General features: G+C 43.0%; 1 protein-coding gene across 1 annotated transcript in view; it reads right to left on the bottom strand.

Moving 5' to 3' along the window:
* Positions 1–20,742, bottom strand: part of LOC119454400 (neuron navigator 3-like) — an 832,501-nt gene that overhangs the window by 5,586 nt on the left and 806,173 nt on the right. Inside the window, 14 exon segments of the mRNA XM_037716347.2 lie at positions 140–322; positions 2,754–2,872; positions 4,840–5,036; positions 5,998–6,069; positions 6,202–6,306; positions 8,228–8,338; positions 8,495–8,666; positions 9,736–9,810; positions 9,938–10,031; positions 12,548–12,637; positions 13,460–13,566; positions 14,094–14,247; positions 17,775–17,934; positions 18,728–18,954. Of these exon segments, the coding sequence (XP_037572275.2) occupies positions 140–322; positions 2,754–2,872; positions 4,840–5,036; positions 5,998–6,069; positions 6,202–6,306; positions 8,228–8,338; positions 8,495–8,666; positions 9,736–9,810; positions 9,938–10,031; positions 12,548–12,637; positions 13,460–13,566; positions 14,094–14,247; positions 17,775–17,934; positions 18,728–18,954 (1,866 nt within the window).

The following is a 20,742-nucleotide window of genomic DNA, read 5'->3' as shown; positions in this document are numbered from 1 at the left end:
GTGCTAAATTTTGTTGCCGCTGGTCTTTAACCATCTTCTTTCAAACAGTCCTAGCAAGGCCAAAGCAAGGAGTTTGTTGGTTTTGAAACAAAGCTGATTTTGAACCTATAACTTCAGTAAAAAGATTTCAGAAACTGACCAGGGGATCTGCGTCTGAGTCAGCCTGGTCCGGCGCAACCTTTGGGCCCGCGCACGGGTCGTAACCGACGTCTTCTGGCCGTAGCCTCAGTAGCTGTGGAGCTTCAGATATCGGCCCCGGCCATGGATAGGTCTCCAGAACCCATTCAGCTGGGTCTTCCCATGTTGCCCTTCGTCCATAGAGCTTGAAATAAAACAACATGGAGAAAATTTTCAGTTCAAACACTCTTGTTGCAGCCCTATACTCTGTGGGATTGCGTCAAGCAATTATAGTATGACAAGATAAGTTTCCTGGCTGCTGAAAGCCTGGCACCTAGGAAAACTTAGTGGGATTAAAGGCTCACTGGCATGTATTTCTGAAGTTGTAAAAACTGTATTCTTATTGCCCATAAAAGGACCGCACTTGCCAAATATGAAATTACAATTTCACACTAGCGTTGATCTTGAAACACTGGACCTGCTTTATTAAACCATACCTAGTGTTTCAACCATGCTGTTGTACAATGTATTTTGTAATTACTGTAGGCCCGACACTCAAAAACAATAAACAATGTACGTATTCAGCTGCCATTCTCTACATGTGTATCACAAATGTGTTCATCACGAAATGTAATTAGTAAGCTGACGTTGTCTTTAACAGGTATTTATATTGTGCTTTTATGTGTGTGTTTTAGCTTTGTCTATGTAGCCCTTTTACTGGGAGAGTACTGTAAATAAATAAATTGACGTCATTGTGAAGTCATGACACGAAGTGAAATTTGCCGACCTTGTGTAGCAATAAGGCTGGGTATGATGATGTTGCTCATAAAAAAATGAATAAGAGTACTGCGCCTGTCTCTTTTGGCTATGCGTGCGTGTAACAGCTGCAGTAGCACTTGAAGGAATGGAATAATCCAGTTCTTGATGATGTCATGACACGTCCACCTCCTAAGAACTGAAACTAAAGCTTGTATGCAGAAACAAGCATTAGAGTATATAATTTAGGGCAATCTGATGATTGCCAGTATTTTTTCTAAGCTTTGGATGGTTTAGACTATTCATTTTAGGAAATAAAATGACAGGTCAGAAATGCCATGCCAGTATTTCTTCAGAGGCAACTAACCACCTCAGTGGAGCTGGGCACCACCAAAAATGATAGCTTCACATGCAGGAAAAAGCCACCAAATAACGTTGCACACAATTAATTCGCTCAAAGGCAAACATTCAGCTGATGCCGTGATGGTACTACATTCCATTTTTGTACCATGCCCTTTCAACATGCTGAAATATATGGGCATCACTTAAAGTTGTGTGGTACCATCTCCCACTCTAGCACCATCACCACTCAATCTGCTTAAATACACACACATGGCTGAAACGGTATGACTCCATCTTCCAGCTGGTACCATGCCCCTTATGGCACTTCTGCTCAACCTGCAAAAAAGTACCACGCAGGCAAAATAGCCTGGTACCATCGATTCCCCTACCTCCGCTGAATCTGCTGAGACAGAAACACACTGCTGAAGTGGCATACCACATCCATTCTGATACTACCTCTCTGATCAATCTGCTGAAAACTGCACATACAGCTGAAACGGCATGGTACTACACTTCATCCTGTACTGACAGTTACTAGCACCGCAGCCGTCAACAACAGTAACACCTGTCCAAATCTCTTCAGCAAAAAAGGAAGCTTACTGTTTTCCCAGGCTATTGCAATAAGCCAAAGTGTGGCAGTGTCACTGCTTTGCAGCCACTACTGTCGAAGCACCACCTCTCGTTATAAGTACTTAATAAGCTGCAGCCAGTGGAGACTGAGGTTGTAGTAAAAACAGTTTCCCATCCCACTTTTTACAGTGGGCCAGTTTAACAGCCGTACATTGCTGCTGAATCAGAGTTCATTTACCGAACCATATTAGTCAACATTTCATCAATGCATAAGAGAAATACAGTCAAAAGTTGTTATATATAAGTTGCACCTAACACCAGCAACAATACAGTTATATCCAATATTTGTTATAGGCGTATGATCACTACATGCTGAAATTGGCAAAAAAAAATTTAGATTCACTTCATTATATCAGATAATTCATTATATCCATGTATACTGTATTAAGGTTTGACTGTATTAAGTCAGACTAGACATTGCAGACTACTGCTTCAAATCTCTGCGCATTTATTCGGCTGCAAGACCTCACGCATGAAAAATAAATAAAATTGTTAAATAAAATTGCTCAGTTATAAAATTTGATATTCAATCCTTCTTTTTTTTTACTATTCAAATCTTGCTGCGAATGATCCTGCTACCATGATCATTCGCATCTGCCTGCAATGGGCCCACCAGCCACATTCGGTAAGCCCACCAGGAGATGAGAACTTGTTCATTTTCAAGTTTTTTAGATAAACAGGCTTTATATAAGCATTATATGCGCAGTAAGAAATAAACTTTATTACCACTTTCCTTCTCCACATTCCTTTTCCTATATTTAAGCACAAAAAAATACTTGGCACAATATACAAAATGCCTTATGTTTTGAATGTTGATGTTTGATTTAATTAAAGCAGTTCTACTATTTTAACGCCTACAAAACAAGGCCACCGTGTATTTCAGTGCAAAGTAAATCGAAGATGGATACCTGGAGGCCCTCGCGAACTGCTTCAAGGAGGTACGGCACGATGCTGTAGTTCCAGAGGTCGGTGAACCACACCTGAGAGCCTGCCACATCCATAGGGCATGCAAGGAACAGCCGAGGTCCTAGAAGGAAGGAAAAGAAGTTGCATGGTCATGTGAAATCGAGAGCCAGGAAGATGGAAAAATTAATTAACCTCAGTCGCTCGAGTCAGTAAACAAAAATACTTCAACCCAGAATGTCGGGCAAAGCAATGCAATGCCTGACACAATACATGAATACAGAAGTACACACATTGATGTTGGTGGCTCCTATAAATGAAACTGAGCTGCGAGCACAATGTCGTGGTCAGCACGAGTCATAGCTTGCTTCAGCGTTTTAGGAAGTGCGTCCTCTTGCTCCCGTAACAGTGTTAGATAAAACGTTTCAATAAGCGCCTCGTACAACCATGCGGCGTGCGTAAAACCACTGTGGGGGACACGGGCAGCGGTGGCAGCGATCGTTTACAGAACAAGCGGCGGGGCCCCAATTTATGACTTCGAGTGCATGCCACGGACTACGACTTGGCAGACCATGATGGCCCGACGGCAGAAACTCTGTGCTGTGAAGATTGAACAAGTGACAACAGGATCAAAAGAGAATTTTTCTGGGTGTTTAGTCAAGCAAAGCACTGGGTCTATGTCTTTCGTGAAGCAATTGCTTTGCTGCATTGCACAAAGATCACAGCAGTTAAAGGGACACTCAAAAGAAAATGTCAACGTGGACTAAATTATTAGCCATTCCATAAACCCCACAGTGCATGTTTTGTGCCAAAAAATAAACACTTAGTTTAGGATGAAATTGCGCCTAAAGGGTCCACATTCCTCTAGCGCATTTCAAATCACCTGCCGTAAGCAAGGAGTTGTGAAGCTGCATATGCCATCACTGCCCTTTACTGCCCTGACAGCCAGTACTACATTTTTTTGCATGCATGTTGTTGCCTCTCTAGTATGAGCTGCTCAAGCCGAGCTCGAGATGGGATACAGAAACTACCAAAACATGAGAGTGCGGGTGGTGCAGGGCTAAGTGGAAACACATGGCTTACATCTTTTTAATATCAGTCAATGAGTACCAGTGACACAATTATAATAAGGAGTTACGACATCATCAGGCTAGTACTATAATGTGCTAGTAGTCTGAAATCACGTTATACATTTACGTCAATTTCTCACGTACTAAAGCTCTGTTCTCAATATGATGGATTAGACATTTTTCAGTACTCTATCACTTTAGTTTGACTTAATTTCTGCCTACAGTGTCCCTTTAAGTGTACTGCATGCTTAAAACCACAATAAACTGTAAAATCTACATGACTGAAATTTAGACCATGGGTCATGGTCTGGTTCATGGCATATTGTACCTTTTCTGTCTATGCTAAATGCAGTGCACTAGAACAACATACTGCAAATGATTTCTCTAACTGATGATTACTTTCACATTTCTTGCTATTCGCTAAAAATAGCTTTTATAAAGCTTTCTTTTACCATACACCTGCATTCCATTCATTCAAAAGAGGCCTTGAGTGTGCACTTTCTGGCACCAGACTTTCAAGAATTGCTACCTTCATCAACATTTATAGTGTCTAGTACCACTATTCCTTATACTCTGCTAGCCCTTACAGAATTGCAGATTTTCTTGTCAAACAATTTCTTTTATCTCCTGGAAAAGAAAATGGAGGGGTTATGCAAAATTGTTATAAAAAAGATGTCTCCAATACTGTATGATTTCGTGCAGTAAAAGTGATTGCTACAGCATGTCATCAATTCCTTGTGTACCTTCGTGTATTTCGCAGTAAGCTTATAATGAATTTACGATGAACTCGTGATGGCCTTAAGGTGACCCTACAAAAACTGTACCATGACCTTCCGATGAACTTACAATGACTTAATCATAAGCCTCAACTAATTTGTGTGAGTTGCATGACACCACCACACCTGTGCACATCGGCGGCGCACTTAAGCTACAACTGCTTCTCTCCTTCATCCTACATCACCTGACATAATTTCGAGCAGGGCAAGAGCTGGTGATGGCTGTCAGTAACAAAAGCGCTCACCGATGGTGACATCCGATGAGCTGTGCGTCTCGAGGAACTGGTTCAGCTGGTGCCAGATGCGAGGCATCCAGTCCACCACCTTGCCGAGCTCTGCCAGTCGCAGGCCCGTGCTGACCTCCTCCTCGACCAGGCGGCGCCGAAGGAAGCGCCCCAGGAAGCCCTTCACCGGTTCCATGTGGTTGGCACACAGGACCCACCTGTGGGAGAGACACGCGAGGGTTGTAGCTCAGCTACTGGCACTACAGAAACACAAATATGGGCTAGTTGAGCTATTATACATGTTGCCTAGGGGGCTCAATAAAGAATTGTAGAAGAACGCCCTTCGAGAAGGTCCTCAAGTGCCTCTAAAAACAGCCTCAGCTCGCCCGACGAATGTGACTTAAAGGGCAACTGCAATGAAAATTTTTTGATGCATAAAAAGCCTAGTTTTGAATGTTGCTGATATAGAACAGCCTCATTAAAATATTTTAATTTTTCACCCTAGAATGTAAAATATTTCCCATAAAATACTTTGTAAAATGTAATGTAAGACGTAAAATGAAACGTAAAATATATTACACTTTAAAATGTTTTACATTTTTACCCAGCAGCTTTGCCAAGGTTGATTCAGTAGTTGTATACTACCCTTTTGTAACCAATTTAGCCAAAGTCATGTTTTATTGCTGCTGGCCTTTAAGCAGAAATTCCTGGGAATCTATGTGGCAGCTTGTTTTCTTCATTGTTTCATATTTGGTTTAGTTTACAGTTGCCATAGTTACGTAATGAAAATAAGTTATTATTTGATAGGTGGCTGGATCGGTGCACAACGTATAGATGGATGATACTGAGAGAGAGAACAACACATCACAGTTATTGCAGCAGCAGTTTATATGCACTATGTCTGAATATACCCAATTAAAACTCGACCGAACTGGCTGAAACCAGTAAGAGCCATTTGTGTTTCTGGACAAAAATTAACTAAAGCCAACGGGTCTTGCCCTTTTTTTTCTTTCATTGGGTGCTTATGTTAATTCATATCAATTATGCATTTAGTACTGACGCCTAGTAAAACATTCAGTTCACAGTAAATCATTGCAATCCTGCACATGTAGAAAAAAAAGAATTCTCGCTGTCATTCTTCACCGACTGTAATGTGCAGAGGCAGCACATGGTGCGTACCTGAAGTTGTGGTGCAACTGCAGGTTCGTTGTCGAGCAGGTGGCCTGGTTCATGGTTCCTATTATGTACGGGCTGCACGCACAAATCAAGAGCATGGGCATTAGACGCGAGTCTCATTCCGAGGTTCCAGCGACTGTGCACCAAGTGTGAGTACGTGGAAAGACCATCACAAACACAGCGATGAGAGCAGACAGCCTCACTCACCACTTTTGGTACTTGGCACTGAGAAAGCCATTGAACACCTCTCCCAGGGAGCCCACATGATGCAGGTTATCCAGGATGATGACAGTTGGCAGGTCGCTGGCACTGCTGCGTTGAAACCAGGGAGAGAGCACGAATGTAATACTCGTGTCACACGGGCCCGTTTGGAAGGCCTTCCAGTCGCCGGCCTTCGAAACGCCACAACTCTATCAACTCAAAGGAGTTGTCGTGCTGCTACACGGCACTTTTGAAAGGCCGTTGAGTAGTTCAGGTGTTTCTCACAAAAATTGTGTGGCGCTACGGATCTTTATTTTCGTTTTCATGACACCAAAGGTTAAACAACATTAAAACCACTTAAAAGCACTATAATTTCTTTTGTTTGTTTAAACATTTAAAAAAATTTTATATACATTGCCATACATATATGTTTAGTTTTTAAGTTCTTGAGCAGCGAAACTGTGGCAACGTTTGCTAGATAAACTAAACACACAGAAATGAAAAAGCAGAAAGCAAGAAAGTACACAGGAAAAAAAGAAGAATGCAGCGAGCAAAATGGCGGCGATATGACAGTAGCCGGCAGCATATGGAGTAGAGTGAGAGTGTACTAGACAACATGGAGGAAGGAATGAACACAAGCACGTCACTGTTGTCGGGAGTATGTGCAGTTTGCACATATCAAGTGGCAAAAATACTTTATTTAATAATCCATAACACTTATATATAGTATTTTTAGAACATTTTGGTTTGATTTTTTCTTTCTAATCCTGAGTACGAGCACACTGTGAACGAGAAGGCATGTTCGCGCTGTTTCCGCTTCCGTTTCTCAAAGACCATTGGGATTTCGATAGAGTTTTAGTGTGCTCCGTTAACTCGATAGACTATTGACTCGGTGGCCTTCGAAACCGCCCGTGTAGCAGCTCGAACTTGACCATTGAGCAAACGGACTATCGGTCGGCAGGCCTTCCAAACGCCTTTGTGACACGGGTATAACCCCCAGGACATAGGTTCACTAAGGACAAAATTAATAAGCAGAAGATAATGCAAGCAAATGATTGAATCTCTCCTAGCAAGAAACTTTACTGGATTTCATTTTCGAGTTAGTTAACAATATTTTCAAAGTGCTGAGGCTGGCGCTTATTAGCACATACAAACAGATCTATTATAAATTCTGGCCTGAAACAAAGTGCTTCACATTCCAATATGTCACACATGACCAAGTCAGAGTAAAGAAAAACAACACCCTGATTGAAAATGATGTTTATTTGGTTTTGCTTACAATGTTTGCCAGGATTTTGTTTTTTGTATTCAAGAAAGGTCCGCTTTATAGCTAGTTTTGTTGTCTGTAGGTGGCGCAACTGTCCGTAGACCACAGTCCTGCTTACCAATCACCGTTTCCTCGTCTTGAAACATGGAGCCTATGGGCAGTTTAAGAACTGCTATGATTGAACAGCTCTGTGAGATATGTCACCATGCAATGTTTGTAAACCTATTTCTTCCAAGCTGCTTTCCTCACAGCAAATGCATGGCCACTGTATTAGCAGCGGGCCCACTATTAAAGTACTGCCAAGCCATTATTGCTTTACTACTACAGTTCAAACACCACACACACATGCACACACATAATACAAATATGCAAAAACAAGTGTTCCTTAGCTGTTCACAAAACAGAAATGTTCTCGTGAAATTACAAATGACAACTCACGTTCCAAACACAGCAATCATGAACACATGCAAAAGACATGAAAACAAAAGGGGCCATGAAATCTCACTTCATTTTCTTTTTACCTTTGCTTAAAGCATGCATTGTAGTATATCTATGCGTATGCATTGCTATGCATATCTATGCACATCTCTCCATCTAGCTAGCATATCTATGCATAATGTGCTTCAAACATATGCATTGTAGAATTGTGCACATGTGCCAATTAAGAGGAATAGCCAGCGCCTTGAGCAGGTGCCAACATGTCCTTGAAAACAGATGATTTGAAAAACTGCCATTTATTTAGCCCTGAGAACACTGCATGCCTACCTGTTTTCACACTGTTCAGCCACATTAGAGAGATACTGCCTCAGCTCCTTTGCAGATTTGTGGTCCACACTGAAGGTGGCGATGGAGCCAGCAGCCAAGTCTCTGCCAGACCTGCATGGGTGGTGATAGACAGCTTGTAATGTGTAGCCGCAATGTTAGGCTTCACATGAACATTACATGCTGCCGCCTTAAGAAAATGAGCAGTCAGGCATCTTCATCGGATTCAGTGACAGAATGCCCCAAATAGCAGCCGCTCTTCTGGCTTACCTGAGCACAAGGTATTCGGCCAGCTTCTGAGCAAGGAAGGTCTTCCCTGTACCGCTCGGGCCACAGAGGATGATCCGGCGATGCTCCGTCAGGAGAGAGACGTATCGCTGGATCATGGACTTGGGAATGAGCGTCTGGAGTGCAAGGGCATCCACTGCATTTTGCGCGGTCCCTGCAGACACAGCAATGACTTGTGTTAGACAATGACAAGAATGTAGACGTGACATACAATGATTCACACCTATTTGAGCTCCACTACCATGGAAACCAGAGAAACAAAGGCTAATATTATAAAGTCAAACCCAGATACATAGAACCTGAAGGGGATTGCAAAAAACTTCTATATATAGGTAATTCAATATATAAAATAAAAATTTTATAGGGAAATGTTCAAGGGGATTTTACAGCTGTTCCATATGCGCATAAATTCGTTATATGTGGGTTCGATATTTCCAGGTTCGACTGTATTGTTAATTTTGCACTGATCCGCACTGGAGTAAAATGTCCACATGATTCAGGATGCCAGCAGAAAATGCAGCCAGACTGAAAGCCTAACAATGCTTCTGGCCCTTGCGCAGGTAGATTCAAAACACTTGCGAATAGGTGGTACACTTAGCACCAAAAGCTTTTGAAATGTAGGGTCTGAAAACAAGCTACATATTTCCACGGCCTGGGCATGCAGCTTGGTGTTCAAATCACCAACCTGTAGAAGTGAACATGAAAACATGAACATTGTAGTACAGTTTTACACATTACGCATAAACTCTTTGGTATTTCAATGTGTTCTCAGATCCCGCAGTTTGTAAACATTTAATGATGACTGCAAATAATAAGAAATGGCAAAAAATGGCGGTGAGGCTTCTCGCCCGAAAGGCTACACAGAATATAAGTGCGTGAAACAGTATGAAAGACACTGAAGAGAAAGGCAACGTACCGCATTTATTTGAATATAAGGCGAGGTTTTTTTCCAGAATCCTTAGCGTCGAAGTAACCCCCCATCTTATACGCAAATTTTGCCTTTGAGTGCGGTTTCAAGGCAGGGTGAATATCACCTTATGGTGTGACTTTATCGCAGTACACGCTGCACTGCCAGGAAGCCACATTTAAAGGCGAAATTCATGCTGCCGTGAAGACACACCTAAAGTGAAGGTTCAGTGACTGCCTATAAGGAGAGCAGCAGTTTTGCATTTCACGTACTCAGGACAAGAGCTATGAAGATTCTGGTTAAAGATATCATTTACCTCTGACCACAACTTGAATCTTCAGTGTTTCACCAACAAGATAACCACAAGGCAGCAACTCTGGAAGCTCAGCTTCTGCGCAAAAAAATAGATTTTTTACGAAATCATTCACGCTGGATATGGACGAAGAGGTATACAAGCATCTTGTGACAGAAAGTGCTTAAGCAAGAAATCTGGCAGTTGGGAGACTGGCAACACCCACCTTTGGAACGGACAATGTCATCAATGTGATAACAAAGTATGCTCTCGGAGCTCAGGCCCAGGTTCGATGCAGGATCCACCTTCAGGACATAATCCTGTAAAACATGGGTGGGATTCGAAATTCTTATCACATACTTTAAAGCATTGCAGATTCCTATCAAAGTGAATCCGCTGGTTCAACTCCCTTTGTGAATAGTGTTCCTAAATGTAGAGAGAGGGAAGAATCTCCCATTATGGAGACTGCAAGTCTTTCACTCGAGGCAAACGCCTGAAATAGTATTTGACAGTAATGGGGGAGCCACTAACACTCGGCATTGCCAGGCGGCCTGCCAACCAAGCACAGGCCAACCACACTGCTGCTTAGCTTTGTTGATCTGATGAAAACCAGCATATTCAGCATGATATGGTCCATAAAAGTGTAAGCTAAACATGATTGCTGCACAGAAAGAAGACCCCGCAATCCAAGCGCTGAATCATGACTACAGGTTTATTGCATGTACGTAATATACTCACGGAATGATACACATCAATTTAGAGCCAACTAATGTGCACACTTTCATTTTTGCCATCAGCTGTTTGTGTGACACCAGTGTAATTTTCGCTTATACACTTATATCGAACTTTGCGCCACCTTTGCTTACCATCTTTGTAGCGACATGATATATGTACTCTCGATTGGATGGACATGTGAAGTGTTCTACTTAATGTTTCCCTGTCACATTTCATTCTGTGAGCATATACATGAACATAAGCTCGCAATAAGAATAACCAGATTAGCAGAACAAACGACCAGGGTCTAAAGCAACATGCGAGATCAAGCGCTGGATACTTCAAGAACACTTATTTGATTACTGTGTTGGCTTGCCGATGCCTTACTTACACATTTGTTGTCACATTATGTGGTACAAGAAACATGAGAACAAGAGAGCAGGCCATGCAATGCATAGGACAGATGACTGGTGGTCTGTTTAGTGAAACGGAATGGGTGCCAAGGGAAGAAAACACAGTTTCGGACAGCTTAGAATATTTCACTGCAACAAATGCATAGTGCATTGCAGTACCAGCAAAGCTGAACGTCAACCCTTGTCTAAAATACTGCAATGTAATGACGCTCAACATTTTGCAGAGGTAGGATGGAATCAGGCGACGCAAGACAGCGGTAATCGGAGATCACAGGGAGAGGCCTTCGGCCTTTAGTGCACACGAAATAGTCATGATGATGGTGATGATGAAACCTCCGCTATCATGCAGGTTACATTGTTCTCAATTGCGCCTCAACATTATGCATATCACACAAGGGCCTGCATCAACAAACTGCACAAAGAAAGTACACATATCCTGGGTTGTTTAGGCTAAGCTAGTGCTCTTCCAATCACCTATTGGCACATCAACACATCTGTCCAATGTAGAAACTCCTGCAGCGTAGTAGAATGTGGCATGCCAAGCTGTCACAATAAAATACAAATTTTAGCCTGTGCATATCTTGCAAGCAATATGTGCATCAAAGCTTGACTCCTACATGCTTAACTAGAGTGTGATAAACTGTGCTGTCTTGCTTCTGTGCTTCTTTTTGTCTAGCTAGCTCTGCAGTTGACCATACTCTTAAATGTCGGCACTTAATCAAGCATAGACAATCAACAGGGCCACTTTAACTTTGTGAGTGAATTAGAAAACACAGTGCAACTGCTGAATCATTATAAAAATGCCATCATCAAGAAATGTGCATTGCCACTGACACATTCTATGACAAAGCTTGTAATACCTTAATAAAGCTCTGAATTAGGCTAGTTGATTCATTTTGCAAGCATAGGCAGGGCAGTGGCAAGACGAGTGCACTCTTGCACCAATCCTGTTTTACGTGTCCATTGTTTGACCATGTATTCTGAAAACTACCCTGTCTATGCTTGTGTTATGTCTGCTCTGCCTGATGAGGTCTTGTGCTGTTTCCAGTTTGTCAAATGATGCACTGTTGTGTAAAATTTCTGAGGCATCTAGATAAAAATTAAACACAGATCTAGAGGCAACTTAGGCTTAAGGTTTAGAAAAAAAAAACGAAAGTGCAACCACGTTCCCAAGTCTGGCAAAGGATGATGGGGAAGAAAGATTGAAAAAAGTTAGGTTCGACATAGTTTGCAATATGGAAAATACCATTAAGACTTTTATTATAAATGCATAGATAGTGTTATTCAAGAACTAGCAATAAATAAGAATTAAAAAGAAAGAAGCCCAGCAGACTTGTACAAGCTTCTAGAATCCTAACCAAATTATGATCAAAGCTGACAACTCAACTAGTCCCTCCCTTTGAACCTTGTCGAACATCGGGCTTTTTGAACACGGAGCTGAGCTAGCAATTAAAATTTTTATTTGATAATTACCCACAATGCATTTATTGAACTCGAACGTTTGTAACTTTGCCCACATAGTGCCCTGATCACTGCCTACAGCCCTTTCAATTTTCAGCGTGCTAAGGTTTTCGGTTGGTCATATACATGCAAACATTTTGAATGCTACACTTTCAGTGTCGACGCTTTCACCGTTCAAATTTTTGGTTGGTTCTATTCACAACTGCTTCAGTGTAGAAAGGTGAAGTCACATTTCTTGAGTCACAAACCTTGAACGCTTTCTTCACTGCACTGTCCAGGTTGTCCCACTTGGTCTTGCCACTCACGTACAAGGAACCAATCAGGGCCTCCTCTGGTGCCTGTGATTGACACATGTGCCAATACACGTGAATTAGCTCTTTCCAAGTTTTCATTCACTGCAAGAACTGTCTATTTGCAATTCGAGAAGTACAACCTGACAATCTACATACCTCAAGTATTTTTCTTGACTGACCCTTAAAAGTGTCTTTTAACCGTGCGCAAGTGACACACATCCACTGTCACAACTATTAAATACAATGGCTACTGCTTCTGTCGTACCACTATTTAAACAAAATCACTTCTGCCAAAAATTTACTTACTAATTTAGAATGCTACTAAATAAGATAAATGTAGCCTTCATGAGGGAGGTAATGAGATGTAGTGCTATCAGCCTGTGCATGTACCAAAGCTAGAATACAATAAACCATACTCAAGTAATCACAATTTCACCTGCCTCAAGTAATGACAAGCCCTTGCCTCACATGCAACAAGGTCATTATTCAGTCTGTTGAGGATCTGCCGTCAATAGAACACATAATTTCTTCAGTAGCAGCATTTCTTCCTTCCTATGCTTCATTGTATTACTACTAAGTGAAAAGGAGAAGCCACCACCATAATAATTAAATCTCCTTGTTTCAATTTCATTTAAATAACCACTATAGAAGAGCCTCTGTCAAAACAAAGCACGCTAATGTAACACCAATGTCCATTTAAGACCTAGCTAAAGAAGACACAAATAAAGAGAACGAGGGAGCCGTATGTGAACTGCAATCTGCCACGGACTGAATTAAAGGACCTACAGGTTTCAATAAACGAAGAAGCAGAGAAAGCGAGAGTCATAACAACCCATTAATAAAGCACACAGGCCAAAGCATACCCACCTCACATTTTGTGAGGCACTTCTCGACGTCACCATGACACACCAGATGAACGGTGACAGTAACACGCTTGCCCTCCGGAACAGAACCATTGATGCCATCGTGCAGGTCTGAAAGCAGCATTAGAAGCACATTGTGAAAGCTGCCCATCATAGTTGGTTGTTTAAGCATGTACGTCTCCGCACATTCATTGCTCAATGTCAATCAAATCTCATGGCGCCCAGGTCAGGATACAGGCCACAATCAATTGACTTTAGTGTTTACAATACAGAAGTCTTTGCTGTGCATTTGAAACACTGTCCTTATGCTTATTTAAGATTTCTTGATAAGCAGATCCTGGTTCAGCGGCCTTGTTATTCACGTAGGTCTGTTTTTCTTTTTTTCTTTTTGGCTTCTGGTATGAAATCTGATTATATTACCTTTGTGCCTACAGATTTTTGTGATTATCTGACCTTAATATCTTCAGATTACGGCAAGCAAACTGGAGTTTCTGTGCACCAAAATCTGAAGATATAAGTATTTGGCTGCTGTGAAAGGAAATCGAACTTGCAGCGTCACACCTACTGACAGAAGGCCTTGGGTACTAAACCACCACTGAGTAGCTTGTACAAATAGCGAGTGAAGGGACAGTCCTCACCAAGCACAGAGGAGATTTCGTGGGCACTGAGTCGCTTGTCGAGCATGTCCATGCTGCTCCGGTGAGGTAGAGAACTCTGTGACGCACTCAATGACTGGCTGCGGACTAGCCGATGTAACCGGTCGTTGTCCTGCTTGAGGCTGTGCATTTCATTCTGCATGCAAGAAAGTCCAATCATGGCAACATGAGGCTACAAGTATTTGCTTTAAATTGATATTAAACCGATAGAATAAATAAGACTGGCAAAGTATTCTATCAAAACTTCTTTTTCATTAATTTTACGGCAATAGGTTGATTATTATAACACAAAATTCTCGTAAAATTTCCTTTTCTTCAATATCCTGCCAAAACGCAACTGCTGGCTCGTCAGTGTGATGTCGTGGATTTCAAAGTATGTTTCATATTCGGGTAGTTGTGGTACAGTGAAAGCTCTTGAATCTTGGTAAGTTGAGTCTTTGACCCTTTAATAAATCAGCGTAGTCCATCTTTAGTGATAAACAGTTAAGCAAGCTCGAATAGACATCGACAAAACTCATGGCTTCATGGCAAGCTGGTGCCAAAACTTCAAGGTGGTGTCACCACTTGTCTTTCACTTTACACCTTTTCTGACTTACCAAGGCATTCTCTTTTGGTAAGAGAGGCTTCTTTTGTATTGTAGAACCATTATTATATCTAAGCTCCCACATAGCTACCGATTTTTTGGAACTCTGCAATTAGTCCACCACCAAGCAACATAGTAATTGTATACCACATCGATGTGCTAATGTAGTCTCAATGAACATTAGCCAATCCTTCCAAGCATTGCAGTAAAATACATGCAAGTTTAATTCACACAGTGCTTAGGCAAAGGTCTAACATCAATATTTAAGATTGTTCTTCAACTCCACACTCCACGTTCCCTCAAGAAAGTGGGTGGCAGCACCACTCCTTGACTGAAGTGGTTGCTGCTGTTAGCATGGCCTCTGAGATCAGACAGCACACGCTGTGTAAGCGCCCCCTGATCTAGAAGGCTCAAGAGTGCCACTATATAGCAATCCCCACGTAAAAATGTAACCGGGCGCTCTCAGCGTCTACACAACTGTATATTGCTCAAGTAGCTCCTCATCGAAGGAATCAGAGGACAGTTATTTCTGCGCTTTGTTTCTTCAGTCGAGGTACAGTGTACTAGAAGGGGGCAGTGGGCTTACTCAGCCACTCCTTTGACGCAGTCAGCGTCGCATCCAAGAGGTGGCGCCACTGGCAACTTCAATGGAAGCTTTGATTTTCCTTGTGTTTCTGTCGGTTTCAGTTCGAAGCAGTTCACACTCTTATTTGTTTTTAATTTTGGCATACTTGACTGTCTTTACATATCTTTAGCAAGCACTATATTTGTTTAGGCCACATGATATTTGCCATAATAGTACCTTGTGGAAAAGGAAGACGGCAACTTTTGGGCAATTTGCTGCCTATCCTAACTCAGACCTTTTGTGCAAAGAGGTCGTCGCTGACGGATGTTGCTTATGCGGAAGGGGCCTTCGAATTTTCCGAATTATCGGGCAATCGTAAAAAAAATTTGAAAGCAGTTTCATGCCATGTCGACCTAATGTAAAATTTTGTCAGACAGAAAACAGTGCGTGCATACTTCCCAGCTGGGCTCAAAAAAAAAATCAGGCATGCTAACCAGGTTTGTGCCTTTGCTTAGCCAAAATGAATATGTATATATGGCTTAAATATTTCATTGTTCCATTTTAGTTGTTCCATGCTTCCCAGTAGCCTTCTGCGTTTATTGTTAACCATCATTACGCCGGCACACATTTGTTAAATCAAATCAGGTTTGTTTTTTTTTCATAAAGAAATGGAGGGAGGCCTGAAAAAAAAAAGTGAAAACTAGTTCACTTGACAAAGGCTCCGGCCTATGCTTATGTACGGTTATATAAGGGTAAGCAAAGTGAAATTAACAGGGCTGTTGCTGACACAAAGCTTTTATTTGTAAGAAGTACAGCATGCAAGCCATTGTTTCATGCACTTCAACTCATGTGCAACGGCTCAACTTCAGCTGCTTGGCCCTCTGCCGCTTTCGTGCCTTGTCACAGTTAATTCCTTTCACATAAAAATGCAGACGTGTGACAATGTAAAAACTAATTATTTTAGCTGTGAGGCTAAGAGCGTGCACATTGCAGCCAACTTCGAAGGAAAGCTTACTCTTAGCAAATTCCAGCATATCCATCACGCTGTCAGAGTGTAGCTCACTCTGAGAGAAGCATTCTGTGAAAAGATCCTCTAGAATTTTCACAAAGCCGTACAGCTGACTGGAGGGATAAAGGAGGCCTCCTCGGTCCAGAAGTTTGTTAGCCGGGCAAGTTGAAAACTTTCGCCTGGTGGCGTCATAGTGAGCAGCTTTATGCATTCTTGGCATTTTGTGCTGGAATTGACAATACCAACATAGCCCACAATGTGGTAAGTGAGCCTCGAGTCGCTTCTGGCCACGTGCTGGTTGTGGTCGTGTGAAACCCGCAGGCCCGTGCAATGCTGGGGTACCACGTTTGTGTGGCCTCTGTAGCGCTAGCAGCAGTTTGACGGCACTCATTTCTGTCACCTGATGCTTCGAGAGAGTCAACTTCCAGTAAGGAGGCCAGTGTATATTCCTCGCAGTTTCCTTCGCTAACTGACCTAACTAGACCATAAAAAGAAAAACAATTCACAGTGATCAGGAACTGCGTTCGAGTTGAGCACAAAACGTGGCTCGAAATGGAGCTCGCATATTGCGCTCGTGTCGTCCAGGGGAGGTTCTATGGAGGTTCTTTTCCCACTCTTTCCGCCTATTTTTATCCTTCGGGACGCCAAACAAGGAGAACTTCGGCCCATCCTTCACATAAACATAGCCTGTTTGGCAGCCAGGCGCCTAACAGTGGTTTTGTCGATGCCGCAGCATGGCTCAGTTACTGCAAAACATGCGAATCTCTTGCAGGCTATGTGCAAAAAAAAACAAAAAAAAAACACTGAAGGAAAAAAAAACACACAACGACGTCCACAGAAAAAACAACGCAGCTCAGCAACTCCAACTAATATGATCGGGCACTGGGCGGGCACTAGGCAGCTGCGCCGTCGCACCCACGTTCCATAGAAACCGACGCCAGCGCCGCCGCTCGGGCTATCGGAGAAGCTCATATTTGCGACATTCGTGGAGCCGCCGCATCGCATAGCCTCCGCCGGAGAGTAAGCCCACTGCCCCCTTCTAGTACACTGTAGTCGAGGGGTGGCACTGTGCTTTGTTCGTGGGAGCGTAGGCAGAACTTCAAGTCAAGGCATGTTTAGAAATACTTAAGTAAATAAAAATGGGCTGTTCGAAAAGGAAACAGGCCAAACTTCTTTAGGGAAAGTGCCATGCTGGAATAGCTGGTGCAAAGCTATCAATAAAAGTGTAATTCTACCGAAAGTGTAATTCTCTATGAATAAAAATTCACTAGCTCTTGTAGAATTTGATAAGATCTATGACATCACAGGGAAGCAGTGCAGGAAGTTGAAAGCGGTGTCGCCAACCATCTCTAGTCTTAACTCAATATTTTAGCTCAATATTTTGACAAGTAATATATATGGAGTTAACAGTAATTTTGTTAACTCGATATTTTGCGTGTCAATAGTAGTGGAAACCATGATTTGTAATTTAAGTCTGTAGTCACTGCCACCGGTCACTGCACGCACCCTCATTTTGGATAGCGTCTCCTTGAGGTTGTCCAGTTGGTGAGCCGAAGACAGGGCTTCCAGCCTGATGTCGGTGAGCACCAGGTCCTTCTCGCGCAGCTGCTTCCTCAATTCGCGCACCAGCTCGGGCCCACCATCTTCTTCGTCGTGTTCGTTGAGCCTGTGGCACCATTTAGACAGCGCATCACATGTTTGCACTTTGTGGGTGTGAAGATGAATTCACTGCTAGGATGCTAAAGCCAACTGGTCTAGAATGAACAGCACTAAGTTAGACACACCTACTGGTGTATAAGAGAGCAGAGGATATATGACGTCAATGTTAAACATCTGCTCATGCTCACAACATAACCAGCTGCAGCATGAAGGCGACCCTGATAATTTTTTTTACTTCTTTTTTTCACATTGTTTATATACCACATAGTTCCGGCTGGCTATGTGAGCTAAAAGCCGCACAAACAGCTGATGACTCAAAACACTCGGGTTGATAGCTCAAGAATGAATCAAATTAAAAGTAACAGCCCTTTGCAGTTCCATGCACATATACATGTGCATAGAAAGTATGTACCTGCCCTTACTGTATAGGCATATTACCTTCAGCAGATATCACATGCACAATACGTAACACACCGCACTGAATGCAAATGTGACATTCATCGCTGGCATTCTAGCAAACGCTGTGCAATAAGCCCTAATGTTTGCATGCAATGTACAAAGCGAGGACTGGCTGCAGGATGCAGACATCTTTTGTGGACATCAGTAGAGCATATCCCAAGGACACATATACAATTTAAAGCTTTGCACTAAGCCCATTTTACGGAAAATGCGCAACTTTCCAGTCACACTCTGCAAGTGATGATTTATTCTCAGTTACATCCACGCTGATAAACGATGTGCTTGTCGATTAGGTTTAACATCACATCTTACATAGAGTTTGCATGCCGAGGGTAACTCACGCAAAGCTGGAGTGTGACAGCTCGCCATTCTCGGTGCCGCACCCAAGGGGTGAGTGTGGCAGGCCATTGGCGGTGAGCAGGGAGGGTGGGCTGCCCAGTCCCAGCAGCGGTGAGTTGGGAGTCGACGAGTCTGAGTGTAGAGCCCGAATGTCCTCCACGTCGGACACCGAGCCATGCCGGTTCTTCTTGCTTCGGGAAAATGCCTTGCTGAACGAGCTCCGAAGCTGCTTATGAAACAAATGGAGACAAAGGGTAGTCAGATACTGCACATATTTTACATGGTGTGCACGGGTGTATGAGTTATATATATGATCTAATACATACAGCTCACGTACTGTCTTTCACAGAAGCAACTTTCTACCGCATGGTGGTATTCGAGATCACATCATTTTGTTTGTTTGTGCACGTAGGTTTTTACACATGTGTGCATGCAGATGTGCGAACATCATTTGAAGTCCTCACCTCGTCTTTCTTGTTCCTTGTGTTTATTTTTTCTTTCGCACTATTACAATCTTGCATTCCGTAAATCGGCACCAGCAAGCCTGCTCGTTTCCTTTAACACTCTGTATATATCTTTGTTTAGAGCCACAGACTATATTAAATACTGATCCCTTCAATATGTTATTGCATATGCACATACACAAAGATAACAGCAAGGAACAGGCTTGGCAAAGGATGTATAATTCAATCTCGTGCACCACGCTTCCCTCTGGACCAAGGCAAGCAAACGAAATTGCACCAAAGAGAGAGACTGCCCACTACTTGCTACACTAGGCCTCACTTAATTTATGCACAACCAAAGGGACATTTTACAGCGAATCTTTCTTTGAATGCTCCCCCCCCCTCCCCTTTGCATGGATGGCTAGCTGGCTTAGTAAACTGGGCCATCCTGAGGACACTGAAATCAGAAGTGGTGACTTAGTGGGTCAATCCTGGCACCAAGGTACAATATGTATCCTTGCAGGAGCTTTAATATTAACCAGTACAGCTATCCAATAAGCGTCATTGGCAGAATATCTCAGCAAGGCCAACCGAGCAGCTTTCATTTGGCTTTAATAACCACTCTCCAATGGTTCCTGCTACATTTTTTTTTCCATTCTGACTGTTTCCGCCTCCTCATCCACAAAACTCTGTCGAATGCGGAAAGGCGGGCTCGGCCAACACACACGCGGTGAGAGAGGGCGGCCGCGAAGATGCGGTAGTCGCAGGAAAGCGGTTCTGCACGGTTTCGCTTCAGATACAGCGAGAACTTGCATTTATTGCCGCCATTACAGTCAATAACTTGCTTATCGGCGCCACGACGCGCCTCAATGGCTTTCCTGTAAGTGCACGTGTATCTCAATGTGTTCGTTAAAGTAGGCTTCTCCGCAGTAACAGTCTTTGTGGGGGGAAGCCAGCTTAACTCAGTTTGTTCGTTATAGTACAAGTGACGGGCCTGCATGTCGGGAGTATTTGTATGTGTGACTCGGAATAAGTGCGTATGCCTGTTTAAGCGTGTTTGTGCCTGTGCGCAGAGGGTGTATTCACGTGGATATGCGCGTATGTGCGTGTCAAAGCGAGAGATTTACCGTGGCAGTGGAAAGCGTCGATACGTAAATATAAGTAAACAGAGGAACATCCAGTGGGCCTAAATCTTGAGAGCCGCGATTATGGCGTATGCGTTTAAGAGGTCGCCATGCGAACATGACACGCACGCGTCAAGTGTATCACTGCCTTGCGAAATACTGATGAGAGGCAGGGCGCAGTGGCGTCACAGATAGCGCGTGGTAATGTCAATGAAACGGAGAACGCAAGAAAATGCGCACAATGGCATCATTCCGTTACGTTTAGCTTGCCACTTACAGCAATAAAAACCAAAAGCTCCATCTCTCTCTTTAATATATAGGCAGGTTGCCGCTTCTGATAAGACGGCGCTTCGCGCATGGCACGCTACTTGCAGCTATGGACCGGCGCCGTCAGAATGAAAGGTCGCCTAAGAGCGTGCCTCAACCACCCCGTGATTTAAACTCCGCGCT

The sequence above is a fragment of the Dermacentor silvarum genome, chromosome 5 (genome assembly GCF_013339745.2).
Source record: "Dermacentor silvarum isolate Dsil-2018 chromosome 5, BIME_Dsil_1.4, whole genome shotgun sequence".
Lineage (NCBI taxonomy): Eukaryota > Metazoa > Arthropoda > Arachnida > Ixodida > Ixodidae > Dermacentor > Dermacentor silvarum.
This window is presented reverse-complemented; position numbering and strand designations above follow the sequence as displayed.